The sequence below is a fragment of the Dryobates pubescens genome, chromosome 3 (assembly GCF_014839835.1).
Source record: "Dryobates pubescens isolate bDryPub1 chromosome 3, bDryPub1.pri, whole genome shotgun sequence".
In the NCBI taxonomy this organism is placed as follows: domain Eukaryota; kingdom Metazoa; phylum Chordata; class Aves; order Piciformes; family Picidae; genus Dryobates; species Dryobates pubescens.
Window position 1 is genome coordinate 39,680,801 of NC_071614.1, and position 13,795 is coordinate 39,694,595.

Genomic DNA, 13,795 nt, shown 5'->3' on the forward strand with positions numbered 1-13,795 from the left:
ATTTTGGCAACACAGCAACGTTTTGTATCACTGAGGGAGGCAACAAACAGACACAAATATCTCTACTGAATGAAACAATTAGGTTTGTTCCTTTATGGCAGGGAGATCTTTTGGTACCTAAAGGGGGCCTACAAGAAATCTGGAGAGGGAGTTTTTACAAGGACATTCAATTACAGGATAGGGGCTAATGATTTTAAATTGTAAGAAGGCAGATTTAGATTAGATATTAGAAAGAAATTCTTTGCCGTGAGGGTTGTGAGACACTGGAACAGGCAGCCCAGAGAAGATGGGGGTGTCCATCTGTTACCAGGCTGCAATGCTAAAGCACTTGAGAGGACCATTCATTACACTGTTGGGTGGACAGTAAAGACATTGGGAAGGAAAATAAAAAGAAAGGGAAAGTTGTGTTGGAGGTGCAAGTTAATGTTTAAAAGAGGAAAGAAAATGAGCTATTGCATTAAACTAAGCAACCAGAATAATTGTGAAGTAACAGGATGTCTGCTTTAAAATGCACTAATAGCACACAATGCTGCCTTTTCATGACTCTACAGTCTCCTGATTAGGTACATTGTAATGCCAAGCTAGTTCAGACAGGATCAGTATCTAGCAACTTATTACATATTTAGTAACTAATTCATTTCTATTAGGTTTAATAAGGATAATGTCATTACACTCCCCTGTGAGTCTGACAAACTCTTGGCATGAATGACCTAAGTGCAAATCCTCATATTGGTATTTTTTGTTAACACGTCCTGACAAGCTTTTTGTCACATATCAGATCTCATGTTTTTCTCTTGTAGTGAATGCTGAAATGCACTTCCTTGAACCCCATATTACAGATGAGTGACCATGAGTAAAGTCTTTCTTTCTACAGGCAATTTCATAACTGCGTTATCCTGTATATCCAGAACATTTAATCTGTTTTAACAATGTGACAACATAACAATGCACAAAATTCCTCAAATGTACCACCTTTTGATACTTCATTCTAGTTTCCAACCTAAAACCACAAAACTGTCCCAACAGCTCTAAAAATCTCACTGCAAACATTACTGATTTGGTAGGTACTACAGAGAAAACATATTAAACTAGTAGGGGACTAAAAAAATATAAGGAAAAGTATTTTGGATCATATAATGACATACACTCTGGCAGCAAAATATTATTTTACAAAACAGTTGCTGCCTATGGGGAGGTCATTCTCAAGACAGACAACTTTAATCCTGCTGTGGCCAAATGATTCTTAGCTGTAATCAATCAAATGGAATAAAGTCAATTTACTCAGTTGATTTCAAATATAGTGGATTCTTCCTCAAAATATGTATCAGTCCAAGACTTTTGTTCTTTTGTTCTAAATGTCTAATCTGTGTGGCTTTGTTTTTTTTCTTAAGTAATTGTTATCAAACTTCTGGGTGATGAACTGTGATCAACCCTGGCTGTTGTTTTGTTCAGACAAACATAATGTTATATACAGAAGCAAAATCTTCTCTTCAAGTTTCTGTTTTAGTCTCACAGTGAAAAAGAATAAAATAATAAAAAAAGACCCAACCAACCAACCAAACCAAAGCCAACAAGCAAACAAGCAACAACAACCCCCTGCCCCCCCCAAAAAAAACCCCCACCAACAACAAAAAAAAACCAAACCAACAGAAAAAACCCACACCAAATAGTTGAAAAGTAAGTATTAGATTAGGCCTTGAAACTGAGGAATTTACCATATCTGTTTGTAATATCTATATACTTATATATTTCATATTTAGTATTTCCTGGCGGTGGTATCTTCAAGCACCACTGTAACTTATTTACAAAGTATATTTATAGGCTCTGTTATTCAGTTGTGAGTGATACATTTCACTTATGAAGACAGTTAAACGATTTAAGCACAGATCTAAGAATTTCCAATACAGCAATTCAAATGGGAAATAAAGGGTCTGTGATCTGCAGTTTCCCACAAATGGGGTCCTGTGGCAGATTAGCCATGTACTCACGACTTGCTCCTCTGTCCAGTATCGTCCATGATGCTGTGACTATAATCCAAGTGGCTCTTGGCTGTAGCCTTTCTGTGGCTCTTCTGGGATTCAGTTCTCTTGAAGCTTCTCCCCTTTCTGCCTTGGTCCAGGTGCAAGGCACCTTGCTGTTAGGACAAGTTCTTCAGCTGCAGCTCCAACAGCATTTGACTCCTATTGCTTTCAGGGTGAGAACAAGGCTCAGGTGTAGTTTGCCTGCTAGGGCAGGTTCTTCAGCTGCATCTCCAGCAGCATTTGCTGTCTGGGTGAGAACAAGGCAAGTTGCCTACCTTCTTGGCTGGTTTAAATACTGTCCCAAGACAATTAATGCCCTCTGGTAACAGAGAAACCTAATAACTGATGGATGTGGCATATCCAAACATGGCCAGGGGCACACACAGTTTGCAGCTGCATTACAAAGTTAATCACACATGCTACACATTTATCTGGACCACCTAGACCCCAGGAAATGTCCAGGTTTGCACATTCACAGGTGCTTAACCCATAGTCTGGGTTAGGGCATGTTTTGGGGTTTGACTTTTCAGGACACTGTTACAAGAAGACTGTATCACCTATCCAAGTTACTAGAAAAACATACATCATGTACTTTGCCAAAGTAATTTTATCTGAATTTGGATTAAAAAATAATCTGATTGCTCTAAACAACATCAACAATTTGGAAGAGCAACAGGATATTCCAGCAGCCTGCTAGAAAACACATAAATGAGCCTATTGCAGTTCTCATTTTCTAGATTTGCCTTATTCGAACAATAGTGACACAGTTAGCTGGAACCTGAAAATTACTTTTACCTCTGTGGAGTCCATCTGAAACTTAGAATTCTGGAACCATTTCAGTTGTCAAAGATTGTCAAGTCCAACCATTATCTAACTCTGCTAAGTCTGCAGCTAAACCATGTCCCTCAGCACCACATCTGCATCTTTTCAACACCTCCACAGATGGAGATTCAACCACCTCTCTGGAGAGCCTGTTCCAGTCTTTGAGAACCCTTTCAGTCAAGAAGTTTCTTCTAATATTCAAACTAAACCTCCCCCAGTGCAACTTGAGGCAATTTCTTCTTGTCTTATCACTTATTCCTAGGGAGAAGAGAGCAACACCCACCTTGCTACAACTTCCTTTCAAGTAGCTATACTTCCCACTTTCCTGTAAGGAAAACTTAGAACTACATTAATTGAAATGATATTGTCTAACAAATGTTTTACTCTACAAAGTGGTGGATATACAGATGAATCTCATGTGGATCTAACAAAGGAACTGACTCACTGCCCTAGAGATCCTAACACCTCACCGAAGGATGAGAATCACTCATGATGTGTTCAGCAGTAATTCTGTAACGGAGAAACAAGAAGAGGTAAATAAACTCTCTTCTGCTCAGAAAACTCATTTTGAGCTGAGATTGTATGACTCTAGATAGCCATTTGTGAAAAGCTGTGGATGTAGTATCATGTACATTGGAAAGCAAGACATGACTGGATCTAACTGAAGACATGAAGTGGTCTAAGAACAGGATGTATGTGTTATGACATTCCCATAAAAATGGGAAAAATATGTTCAGCACTAAGAGTTTGCAATACACATTTGTGCTAAGAAATATGTGTGTTTTAAAATATCCATTCTGAGTCTATGTACATTTTCTTCCCATCACCTAGGTAAGATCAGAGAATAGTTACTTCAATTGTATGTGTTGTAATGTCTAAGAACTTGCCGAATCTACATGATTGGCTAGCATAATGCTTAGTTCCCATAAACGGAGACTTGATCATGACAATCCTGTAAGAGATAAGTAATCTGGATTTTTGAAAGAATCTTCACCAAATAATCTAAACAATGCATGCATGAAGAAGAAATCACTTGAAATTTATTTGGAAATGTGGCCCATTTTATTTTAACTAAAAGCATTCATTATACAGTGCAAACAGTTCTTTGGTAAATTTACTGGTTAACATAAAAACAACAAAGGCTTTGTTTTACATAACATTAAAAAAGAAAATAAATATGTAAAATTTGCAACATATTACAGCAATATTCTCACAGTGGATACTGAGGAAATGGTCATCTAGTCATTGCCCACTGCTTTCAGAAATGTTAAAAACAATGCTGATTCTGCAGACACTGCAATAAAATTAAATTAGTACAACCCATGACTGATTACATTTTAAACTATGGATGAAGGCCTGTTCTTCCTGAATGGTTTATAACAAGATGGATGGCTGAAAATCATTCAATATTACACTTGTTTAAGCATATCCAGACTCATAGGCCCGTATTATATACCATATGAATAAACAGTGAACAATGAAGAAACCCTCCAGTTTTACTCTGGAGGCTGGAGAAAAGGAACAATCAGATATAAGGTACTATTTTATAATGTATAAATGGAAACTCTCTTCTCCTAGAAGCAGAAATCTTGAGAAAGTTTATTTAATAGAAAATTGGAAAAAAGAATGCAAGCAGTAACCAGCTGCATGTATTACTGCCTTAGTTAACTGTTTAGACAATTAAATTATATTTGGGCTAGCTCTGTAATCTTTCCTCTTTGAGAAATTCCTGCTATAGATCAAAGGGAGTTCCATCAGAGTTGGAATTACAGGATGAGATATGTGGCTTGGACTCTTAACAGAAGTCAGCAAGATACCAGAGTATCAAAGGAATACAGGAATGACAACCTCTAGGAACCATACGATACTCAAATACGCTTGCCACACACAATTTCTAAAAGTATGAACAAAGAAATTACACAAGTCAAAACACAGTATATAAAATCAATTAAAATGTTCTTAAAAATATAAATCATAGTTTCATATGTACCTCTACCACACACCTTTAACACACCACTCACATGTACATATTGCTCCTACCATAGCATGAAACAAGTTTCTGGAGCGAGCTTTAAAGATCCATCGACCTTTTAAAGTGTGTCAAGGTATCAGTTTATCAAATTAGAAATTATTGCTGTTAGTAATCAGAGAAATTATGTGCCAGAATATTATAGTGGAATGCATACTGCTGCTGCGAGGTTAGTTATTAGACAAGTATTTGATCTACCATGCAATAAATAAGTATTCAGTCTGTTTGCATCATCTGAAATGTTTAAAATGAGAATGCTTAATTTTGTGTAGATTTCTTCAATATCCGAATCTTTATTCTCTAAATTTGAACAAGTCAGTGGGCTATGCAACCAAAGAAGAGCTCTGGCTCTAGATAGTCCTGACCTAGGGTTTAAGGACAGAGCCAAAAATTCTAACACAGGAAGTATTCAGGAAAAGAATCAATTCTGTATAAACACACACACAAAAAAAGAGCTGTCAAATGAGGTATGATAGTTGTCCTTCACTGAATATAATATATAATTCCTGGGCAAATGAAGTTTGTATTCTAAAGAGTACACAACTTTGAAATGCTAGTGTAGACATATACTCTATAATTTTAAACATTTATTAAATGGGAAAGAAGAGTCCATTTGCAGACCATTTTTAACATGAATGATAAAAATATTGAGGTAAAAATATATATGCATTAGGTGAAACTGGAAAAATATTTTAAAAAAATCAAATACCTTGTCAGAAAAAGTAGTCTACCCACAATTAATCATCATGCTTGATTTTGATTTGATTTTTTTCTGTCCCCTCCAACAAACAGTGCCACAATATAATCAGGAACATAGGTCCATGAACAATACGCACAAGGAATCAGTAGGAATTGTTGTATACAAAATGGCATGTGACATCTTTTCACATTTTCAAAACAGGGCCATACAAATATTTGTGCTGATCTGAGCTCAAGAGAAGTATGCTTTAAAACTGGACTGGATGGAAACTGGACTGAATAGTCATGTCACAATGATTAAAGATAAATCACCAACAACAATAACAAAGGTTGCCAAGCAATTACATATGTTTTGACATATGATGATGTTCATTTTAAGATCAAATGCTACTCTGTTCTGTATGTTTTCCTAGAATGCGGAACACTGTCAGTTATACCTGTAATAGACATTCAGTTGCTTTTTGTGTTTTCCAATTCCATTGATTTATATTTCTTTACTAAGTCATAAGTTTGTTTACTTCTTTGGTTTGAAAATTTTGATTAATTTTGCTCTTTGAATTAATGAAAGGATGTTGAAAGGTGCAATGTAGGTCTCCTGATTTCCTTGCTGGTCCAGGTGCAGAAACGACAGTGCCATTCAACAGAACTTTCACGCCTTCATGTTTGTAGAAACTGGCCCTCTATGGCATTGCTGTGGGCACAGTGACCTTGTGTTCACCTTTTCCCTGCATTTACTGAATACCAAAGAGCTAAATATCAAGTCAGACTGCTACTGAAAAGGGACAGTAAACTCTCAATGTTGCTAATTAAAGATAGGAAACAAAGCGTTCACTTTAAAGTAAGGCTTAAAAGCCCAGTCATTTTGGCTACCTAAAACTACTCGACAGTGTTCTTTTAAAGGAGCACCAGTTCTGAGTTTGTTGAACCTGAGAAGTTTAACACACAACTAACTTTGACCTGTTTGCTAATTTCCCTTTTGTTAATTTTTGCATTGTGACTACCTTCATGGGCAGAGAATAAAATGATACATTATGTTACACTGCTACAGCACCATTAGAATATTGTAAATCTTGAATTCTTGCTGCTGTTAAGACTGGAGTTACCTGGTTTTGCCATCAGTAGGCATTGATATGATCTGAGGAGTATGCACCCTAAATTCTTAAAAAGCAGACTTATGGCTTCTTTTTAATAACATTTTGTTTTAAGCAGACTGGACAGCAATCTCCTTCAACCGTCACAGGTGTTTCGCAGTCAGCCGGCAGGCAGGATTCCACAAAACAAGTAACCTGACCAGCCTGTGTCAGGAAAAACAGTAACAAAACCAGAATATGGTTAGCTACATGTTCCAAACCAGAGACACATGTTTAGAATCATATAATTGTTTTGGTTGGAAAAGACCTTCAATATCATCAAGCCCAAACATTATCTTACTCTATCAAGTCTGGTGCTAAACCATGTCCCTCAGTTTCACATCTCTGTGCCTCTGCAACACCTCCAGGGATGGGGATTCAAACACCTCCCTGGGGAGCCTGTTCCAGACTTTGAAAACCCTTTTAGTCAATAAGTTTCTTCTAATATGCAACCTAAATCTCCCATGGTGCAACTTGAAGCCGTTTCCTCTCATCCTATTATTTGTTACCTGGGAGAAATACCTCCTTTCAGGGTGTAGTAGAGAGCACTAAGATCTCTCAGCTTCCTTTTCTCCAGACTAAACAACCACAGTTCCCTCAGCTGCTACTCAAAAGATGTGTTCTCCAGACCCAGACCCTTCACCAGCTTTGTTGCCCTTCTCTGGACCCACTCCAGCATCTCAGTGTCTCTCCTGTAGTGAACGGCCCAAAACTCAAGCTGTGGAATTACCACTGCTGAGTACAGGAGGACAATCACTTCCCTGGTCCCGCTGGCCACACTGTTCCTGATACAGGCCAGGATGCTGTTGGCTGCCTTGGCTACCCGAGCACACTGCTGGCTCATATTCATCTGGATGTTGACCAACACGCCCACATCTTTCTCTGCTGGACAGCTTTCCAACCACTTTGGTTGCTTTGACCCAAGTGCAGAACCTGGCACTTGACCCTGCTGAATCTCATCTTTGGCCTATCCAGCCAGCCTGTCCAGTCTTCATATTGGGCCTATGACAGTGACCCATGTTTTATCCTTTAGTAAAAAAGTTTTGATGCAGGTTGTAGAACAACTAAACATCAGCAACACCTTCAAGCTGGTTCAACCATCATCCTTGTCATCACTCATTTTCCCTTGTAGAGCACTGTACACTTGGGAAGGTGGGGTAGTTACCGGGGGACAATTGTTGTGACAGGCAGGAACTTGTTGCCATTGACCACTATCCTCTAAGCCACCACGTTCAGTGGAGAGAGGACAGGGAGTTCTTTGAATGAGCAGCTCCATCTGCCTCTTGGGTTTGTCTCAGGGAGGGCAGGGTGCCACTCCCAGAGTCACTCTCTCACATCCCCCGATAGCCTTCAACCTAGCTGGTTCCATGGCAGCTGCTCTCAGCAACTGGCTATTATGATTAACTTCACCTAATTTATTTCATCATAAACTTATATTGAACAGTCTCTTTGTACTGCACCATCTTTAATGAACCAGTATGCCATTTTATCTAACTTTCAGAAATGAAACTCTGGCATATCTAGTACTGACATATTTCTTCTACTACCTTTTTGTAAATTTCACCATGATAAAGAGAAAATTAAAATCTAGCACTAAGGTACATGAGCTGTTATTTATTTTAAAACACATTTTAGAAGACTTTTTCCATGAAGTCTCTCACTTAGAAGTTAATTTTGCCAGCAATGAAAATGGAAATGTAAGCACAGAAAGGCTGGATTGAAAACCAGTGTAAAGGGCAGGGATATCTGAACAGTGTATTAACTGAAGATCCATTAAAAAACCAATTAGCAATTATTACACATAAATTAGTGGGCACAAAACTGAAAGTGCTATTTTAGAAGCAGGACCTAACATGATTTCAAAGTGGATATCCATAAACTTACTTGGCATTCACACACAGTACAAGGGTCCCTTTTCCAGGTTTCATTGCTGGAATATGATTTACCTTCTTCATCAGTGCAATCAGTTTTACTGAGGCGTGATTCAAGTGTTTTTATCTGAAAACATTAATAAGATGTCAATAGCTGAATCAAAAAGGTTTTTGTTGGTGTAAGGCCTTTTGAGCTTTCTCTTATGCTACTTAATCAATGTTCACTATTTGTCTGTGTTTTCCTTCTTGCTGCTTGGATTTCACAATCATAAAAGATTGGACACAGGCAATACATACAGAAACAGCCTTTCAAATGAAAACTAACCAGAGATCTGTTGGATATTCAATTGGAATGTACAAAGTGAAGCCAACTACCTGTGACATATGAAAAGACAAATTAACTCTCAAAAACCTTCGAAGAAAAGGGAGGTGAAAAAAAAACCAAACACCCTACTTAATTTAAAATGTTTGTTTGGATTTTTGACTATCTGTGTTTTCCTTAATGATGAAAAAAAAAAAAAAAGAAGGGGTTCTATACTTAGTTTACCTTGCTGATTTTGTGCTTTTTGAAACAACAGTTAGGAATGCACAATTTTAAAAATCCCTCAGTCATTTTTCTGTCCAAAAAAAGATGGAAGAACTGACTGAATGTAGGAAGTCTTAAAATAGTTCTTCCACTGTCAAAATGGGAACACTGAAGATGAGTACAACAACGATTAGATAATATCATCAAAGGCCAAATTACCGTGCAACTAAATACATGATTTGCATCTATAAACATAGATCTTACAACTGCATCTGTCATATTACTTCTTACAAAGTCTAGATTCTAACCATATTTTTACATAGATCCTACACTTTTCAGATAGGAAAAAAAAGATTCTATTAACTCTACAGACAAGTTTATAGAGCAAGAATATTTCCACACTGAGTACACAACAGTTACAATGGCTTCAGGCTCAAAACTCAAGAGAGTTCAATAATGGAACATTTCAGCATCATTTCAAAAGAACACAGAAATAAAGAATAATAACACACCGTGGTCTGTGTTGTGTTTTATTTGAGATACAGTGTGGTGGGTTTGGGTTGCAGTGGATGTTTATTAAAAGCAGAAGAGGAGTGATGTTAGGAAAACATTACAAATTAAATTCACAATTAGAAACTACCCATTATAGCACCTTACCTGGTTTCTGAGGCTTGAAATAGTTTTTTGCATTTCCAAAACAAATTCTTTGAAGTCATTCACTGCTGGTACGTTTCGATTTTCACTAGTTGCTGACGTGGCATTATGAAAATATTTACTCTGTTTCACAGAACTGCAACAAATGAATGCCAAGATAGGATATTCATTCAAGTAATTTTTACTTGGACAGATATTTTAGAAAATTTTGCAACAAATTTAAAACAAGAGCAACCAGCAAGTGTAGGGACTGTATGAACCACAACAGCACACAAGACCCGTTGGTGCTGAAGACAGACTTGGGTCTGGTGAGCTGTGAATTACTGTCAACATCATGAGCAATGGGGAATTTCTTCTACTTAGAAAATTAATATATGCATTTCATACAGCAACACACACACAAGGTTGTCATCTATGACACTGTAAAGCATCACTTTGAAGTCACTGGGAAAATCTCTTGAGCCTCTAATTTGGAGGCAGATAAAAGTGAAAGAGTTGTAAAAACGATTACATCCAAATATGGAATTCACATTTCACATTACCATTCCTAGGTTCTGTCTGTATATGTTCATTAGCAAAACGTGTTGAAAGAAATTTGACTTCAAAAAGGAAAAAATTTGGTTTTATAAATGAATGAGAAGTACTTTTAGATATGAACATATTCCTGTGTCCCAGTTTAACATTTGGAATCAATACCGATAATCATACACAAAATCTCTTCTGTCTATAGCACAGTTCATATCCGATAAGAGCTGTACAATATTACATTGTGTTAGTAAGTTCAATCTGTGGACAGGAAACAGTTATCAAAGGAACTATCCATAGCTAATACATTATTTGGCACCACTTAAGAAAACTTATTCAAACCCAAGGATAACACTAATTATGAAGCCACTTATTACATTAAGATCCTTGGAAGCCATACAAGCACTCCTATTTTGTTAGCATGTGTTCTTCAGAACTAAGTGATACCCAAAGAATGAAGTGGAATGAAATCCTCTCTCATAGAAGAAAGATCATGATTTATAATAATTTTGAAAAAATTAAGCCAGCACATACTGGCAGATGTTCAAGCTACTTAGTTTCCCATAGTTTTTCATCTGAGTTAAAGAACTCTAAATAACATAACATGCCAAAATTCAAGTAAACCAGCTGCTGCTTTATAATAAAAAGTTTAATCTTCCCCACCTGCTCAAGTTATTGAAAATGAGAAGGGAAAAAAAAAAGGAGACTAAAAGATCTTCTCATCATGAATGCAATTTATATATGAGCATGAGAACTGATGAGAATGTTAAAGGACTGAGTTTGCTTCAGTTTTCTTTATGTATAAATAAAGTATTGTCTATTTACTTTTTTGTAGTCTGAATTAGTAACTGGACTGATGTGGATTTTAGAGTGTTTCTGAAACACAGTCAAACATCATACTAATGAAAACGGGCTGCTTCACAGAGATCAGCATTTACTTTTTCTTGCCTTAATTTTTATTGAATTGAACTCGTGCAGTTTCTGAATCTTGGAACTAGCGTATTTAAAAAGTGAATTGCTGTTTTATAAATTTACAAACTTCTATGACTTCACTTGCAAAGGCAGGTGAAACATCCTTCTTCAAGGATTACTTTACAGGAATCTTTCTTTTTCTATTGTTGATATTTGGCTACCGCCTTCTCCTGTCTAAAATCCTTAACACGTAAAGCCTCTGTCACTTCAGGACAGCCTCTTATCAATGAAGTGAATTACAATGGTGGTGTTCTTTCAGCACCATAACACCTGCATGAGTATCTGAAACTGCTGAAATAAATTTACTTTTTCACATATCTGTCTAGCAACTGTCCTTGCCAGAGTGAGTAGACTCTATCTGTTCATCTTAGACAAGTGGTACATACTTATAAAGAAATCATTCATTACACTCAATTTTGAAAACAAATGTGTTTTTTTCATAACTTCTTGGAGAAAAAAAAATTAAAAAGGTAATCTCACCTTATTGCTTTGGACATCTTCATTTTCTTCATTGGCTTGTCCTCCTGAAAGCTGTAATCAAGAGAACGTCTACCCCGGAAGTGATATGAAAAAGCATTGAACTGTCCTCTAGTTCTACAGTCTGAAATAAGAAAAGAAATTACATATTATATACCACAGTATAATTCAGAAACTATAATATTATGAAACTATAATATTAAGTTTTACAATGTCTTCTGCATTGGCAAAGGCAATTCACACATTCAGCCTGATCCCTCTGGAATCAGTTTGATTGGAGCTGAATATGTCTAAGCAATACAACATTTAAGCCAGTTGGATGGAGAGAATTTGATTATTTGCAGACCATTTTTTTTTGGTAGAAAGAACCCCAAAGAAATAAAGATTAATTTCATAAATATACCAGTGCTGCTTTAACTATTATTTCACTTTTGAAATTTCTACTTTCGTGGCTTTGAATTATTTTTCGAATGGGGTGCTTACATATGGAGAGAAACAATGATAGAAAAAACAGCCTATTGCTTACTCATCTATCTCAAGCATTATTATTTTGTTAATTTTTGGCATCTGAAAGAGGACCTTTCATTAAATCCTGAAGAATATTTTCAGATACGCTTCCTTGACTGACCAGCCCTATTTCCAAATTCAAAGGATTTGAAGGTATCACCAATCACTTAGACCCTAACACACTTTCAACCACAGGTGAAAATCTCAAGCCTGAGAATAAGCATGACAGATATCTTATCCTAAGACCCTAAGAGGATGTCTTCATAGGATTAAGTATGTTTCTCCATTAGTCAACTTTATTTAGCCTTCCCAGCACAGTGAGTATTTGGAAGGAGTCCCATTTAGAAAAGGAATAGAATAGAATAGAATAGAATAGAATAGAATAAACCAGGTTGGAAGAGACCTAAATAATACAAAGCTGGAACAGCACTTTGGAGAGGACATAATGAGAAAATAGAAGCTTTCTCTTTTTTGTTCATAGGAGCTTTAAAATAAAAAGGTATATTGGGCCAAGCTGCAGCAGGAACCAACAGCATGTTCAACAGTTAGAAGCAAAGCATCTGATGAGAAAACAGAAGGAAAAGCTGAAATACAGAATCCCATGGACATATCCCAACTAAGTCTGTTATTAGCAGAATGAGCCATGAAATCAACTGAACAGGGAAAGAAGCAATTTTCCCTAATGTTTTCCTTAACTTGCACCATAACAATTTTATTCAGAAAGTAAGTAATATTTCATGAAGTATTTTTCTGGAAGTAGTAATTAGATCAAACATCTAAAGTATTGATACAAATTACCGCACAAAGTTCAAGTCAATAAAAGAGCCTCAAAACATTGTTCAACTGAGCAATGTGCGAAACAAACATAAAGTTGTGCTGTGATTATACAAAAAAAAAAAAAAAAAGAAAAAAAAAGAATAAAAATTACCTTGGACTACTTTTAATTGTATTGGCCTTTTCCTTAAATTCAACAACTACAATTTTCCTGTTAGCAAAAAAACTATTTTGTCCAAGGTTTAATAACAACTAAGATAGGAGAAAACCTATAGCAACCCAGACTGACAAAAGATCAGTACCAATTGATTTTCACATCAAAAACAATACCTACAGATTAATCCTGAGCCTAATTTACCCACAATTCTATTTCCCTTTTCTTTCCTCACAGCTTGTCTCATTCTCAAGTAAGTTTATTACCTTCTGCCTATAATAATGGCAGAGCCAAAGAACTAGAGAGGATATTTACTGCCAAAATATTGTTCCTTCTTGTGTGTTCTGCTGTTTCTCACACAATCTCCTTGCTCCCCACTAGAAACTAAGTTCTTCCAAATGTGTCTGTAAGATGCTTGGCACTGAAGGCATGTTTTATCACCCTTAGACACTTCTATATTTAGTATGATGAGAAAAGGGGTTGTCACACTCTGAAAGGCCACTGGAGAAACAACTAGTTCTGTTCAGAGGAATTTTCTTTTTAAAGCAATCTGCTGCATACAGATTTCTCAAGTGTCACAGAAAATTTAGTTTCTCCTAGAAGCAATCTGTAAAAAAATTTCTGCCATCCTCTT

At 36.4% G+C, this 13,795-nt stretch overlaps 1 protein-coding gene across 1 annotated transcript in view; it reads right to left on the bottom strand.

The window, feature by feature from the left end:
• Positions 1–3,852: 3,852 nt before the first annotated feature.
• PXDN (peroxidasin) overlaps positions 3,853–13,795 on the bottom strand; it is an 84,397-nt gene continuing 74,454 nt past the window's right edge. The window contains exons 20-23 of the mRNA XM_009902101.2: positions 11,730–11,850; positions 9,756–9,888; positions 8,586–8,699; positions 3,853–6,866 (exon numbers count right to left, since the gene is read on the bottom strand). Of these exons, the coding sequence (XP_009900403.2) occupies positions 6,744–6,866; positions 8,586–8,699; positions 9,756–9,888; positions 11,730–11,850 (491 nt within the window). The 3' untranslated portion in view covers positions 3,853–6,743. The remainder of the gene's footprint in view (positions 6,867–8,585; positions 8,700–9,755; positions 9,889–11,729; positions 11,851–13,795) is intronic.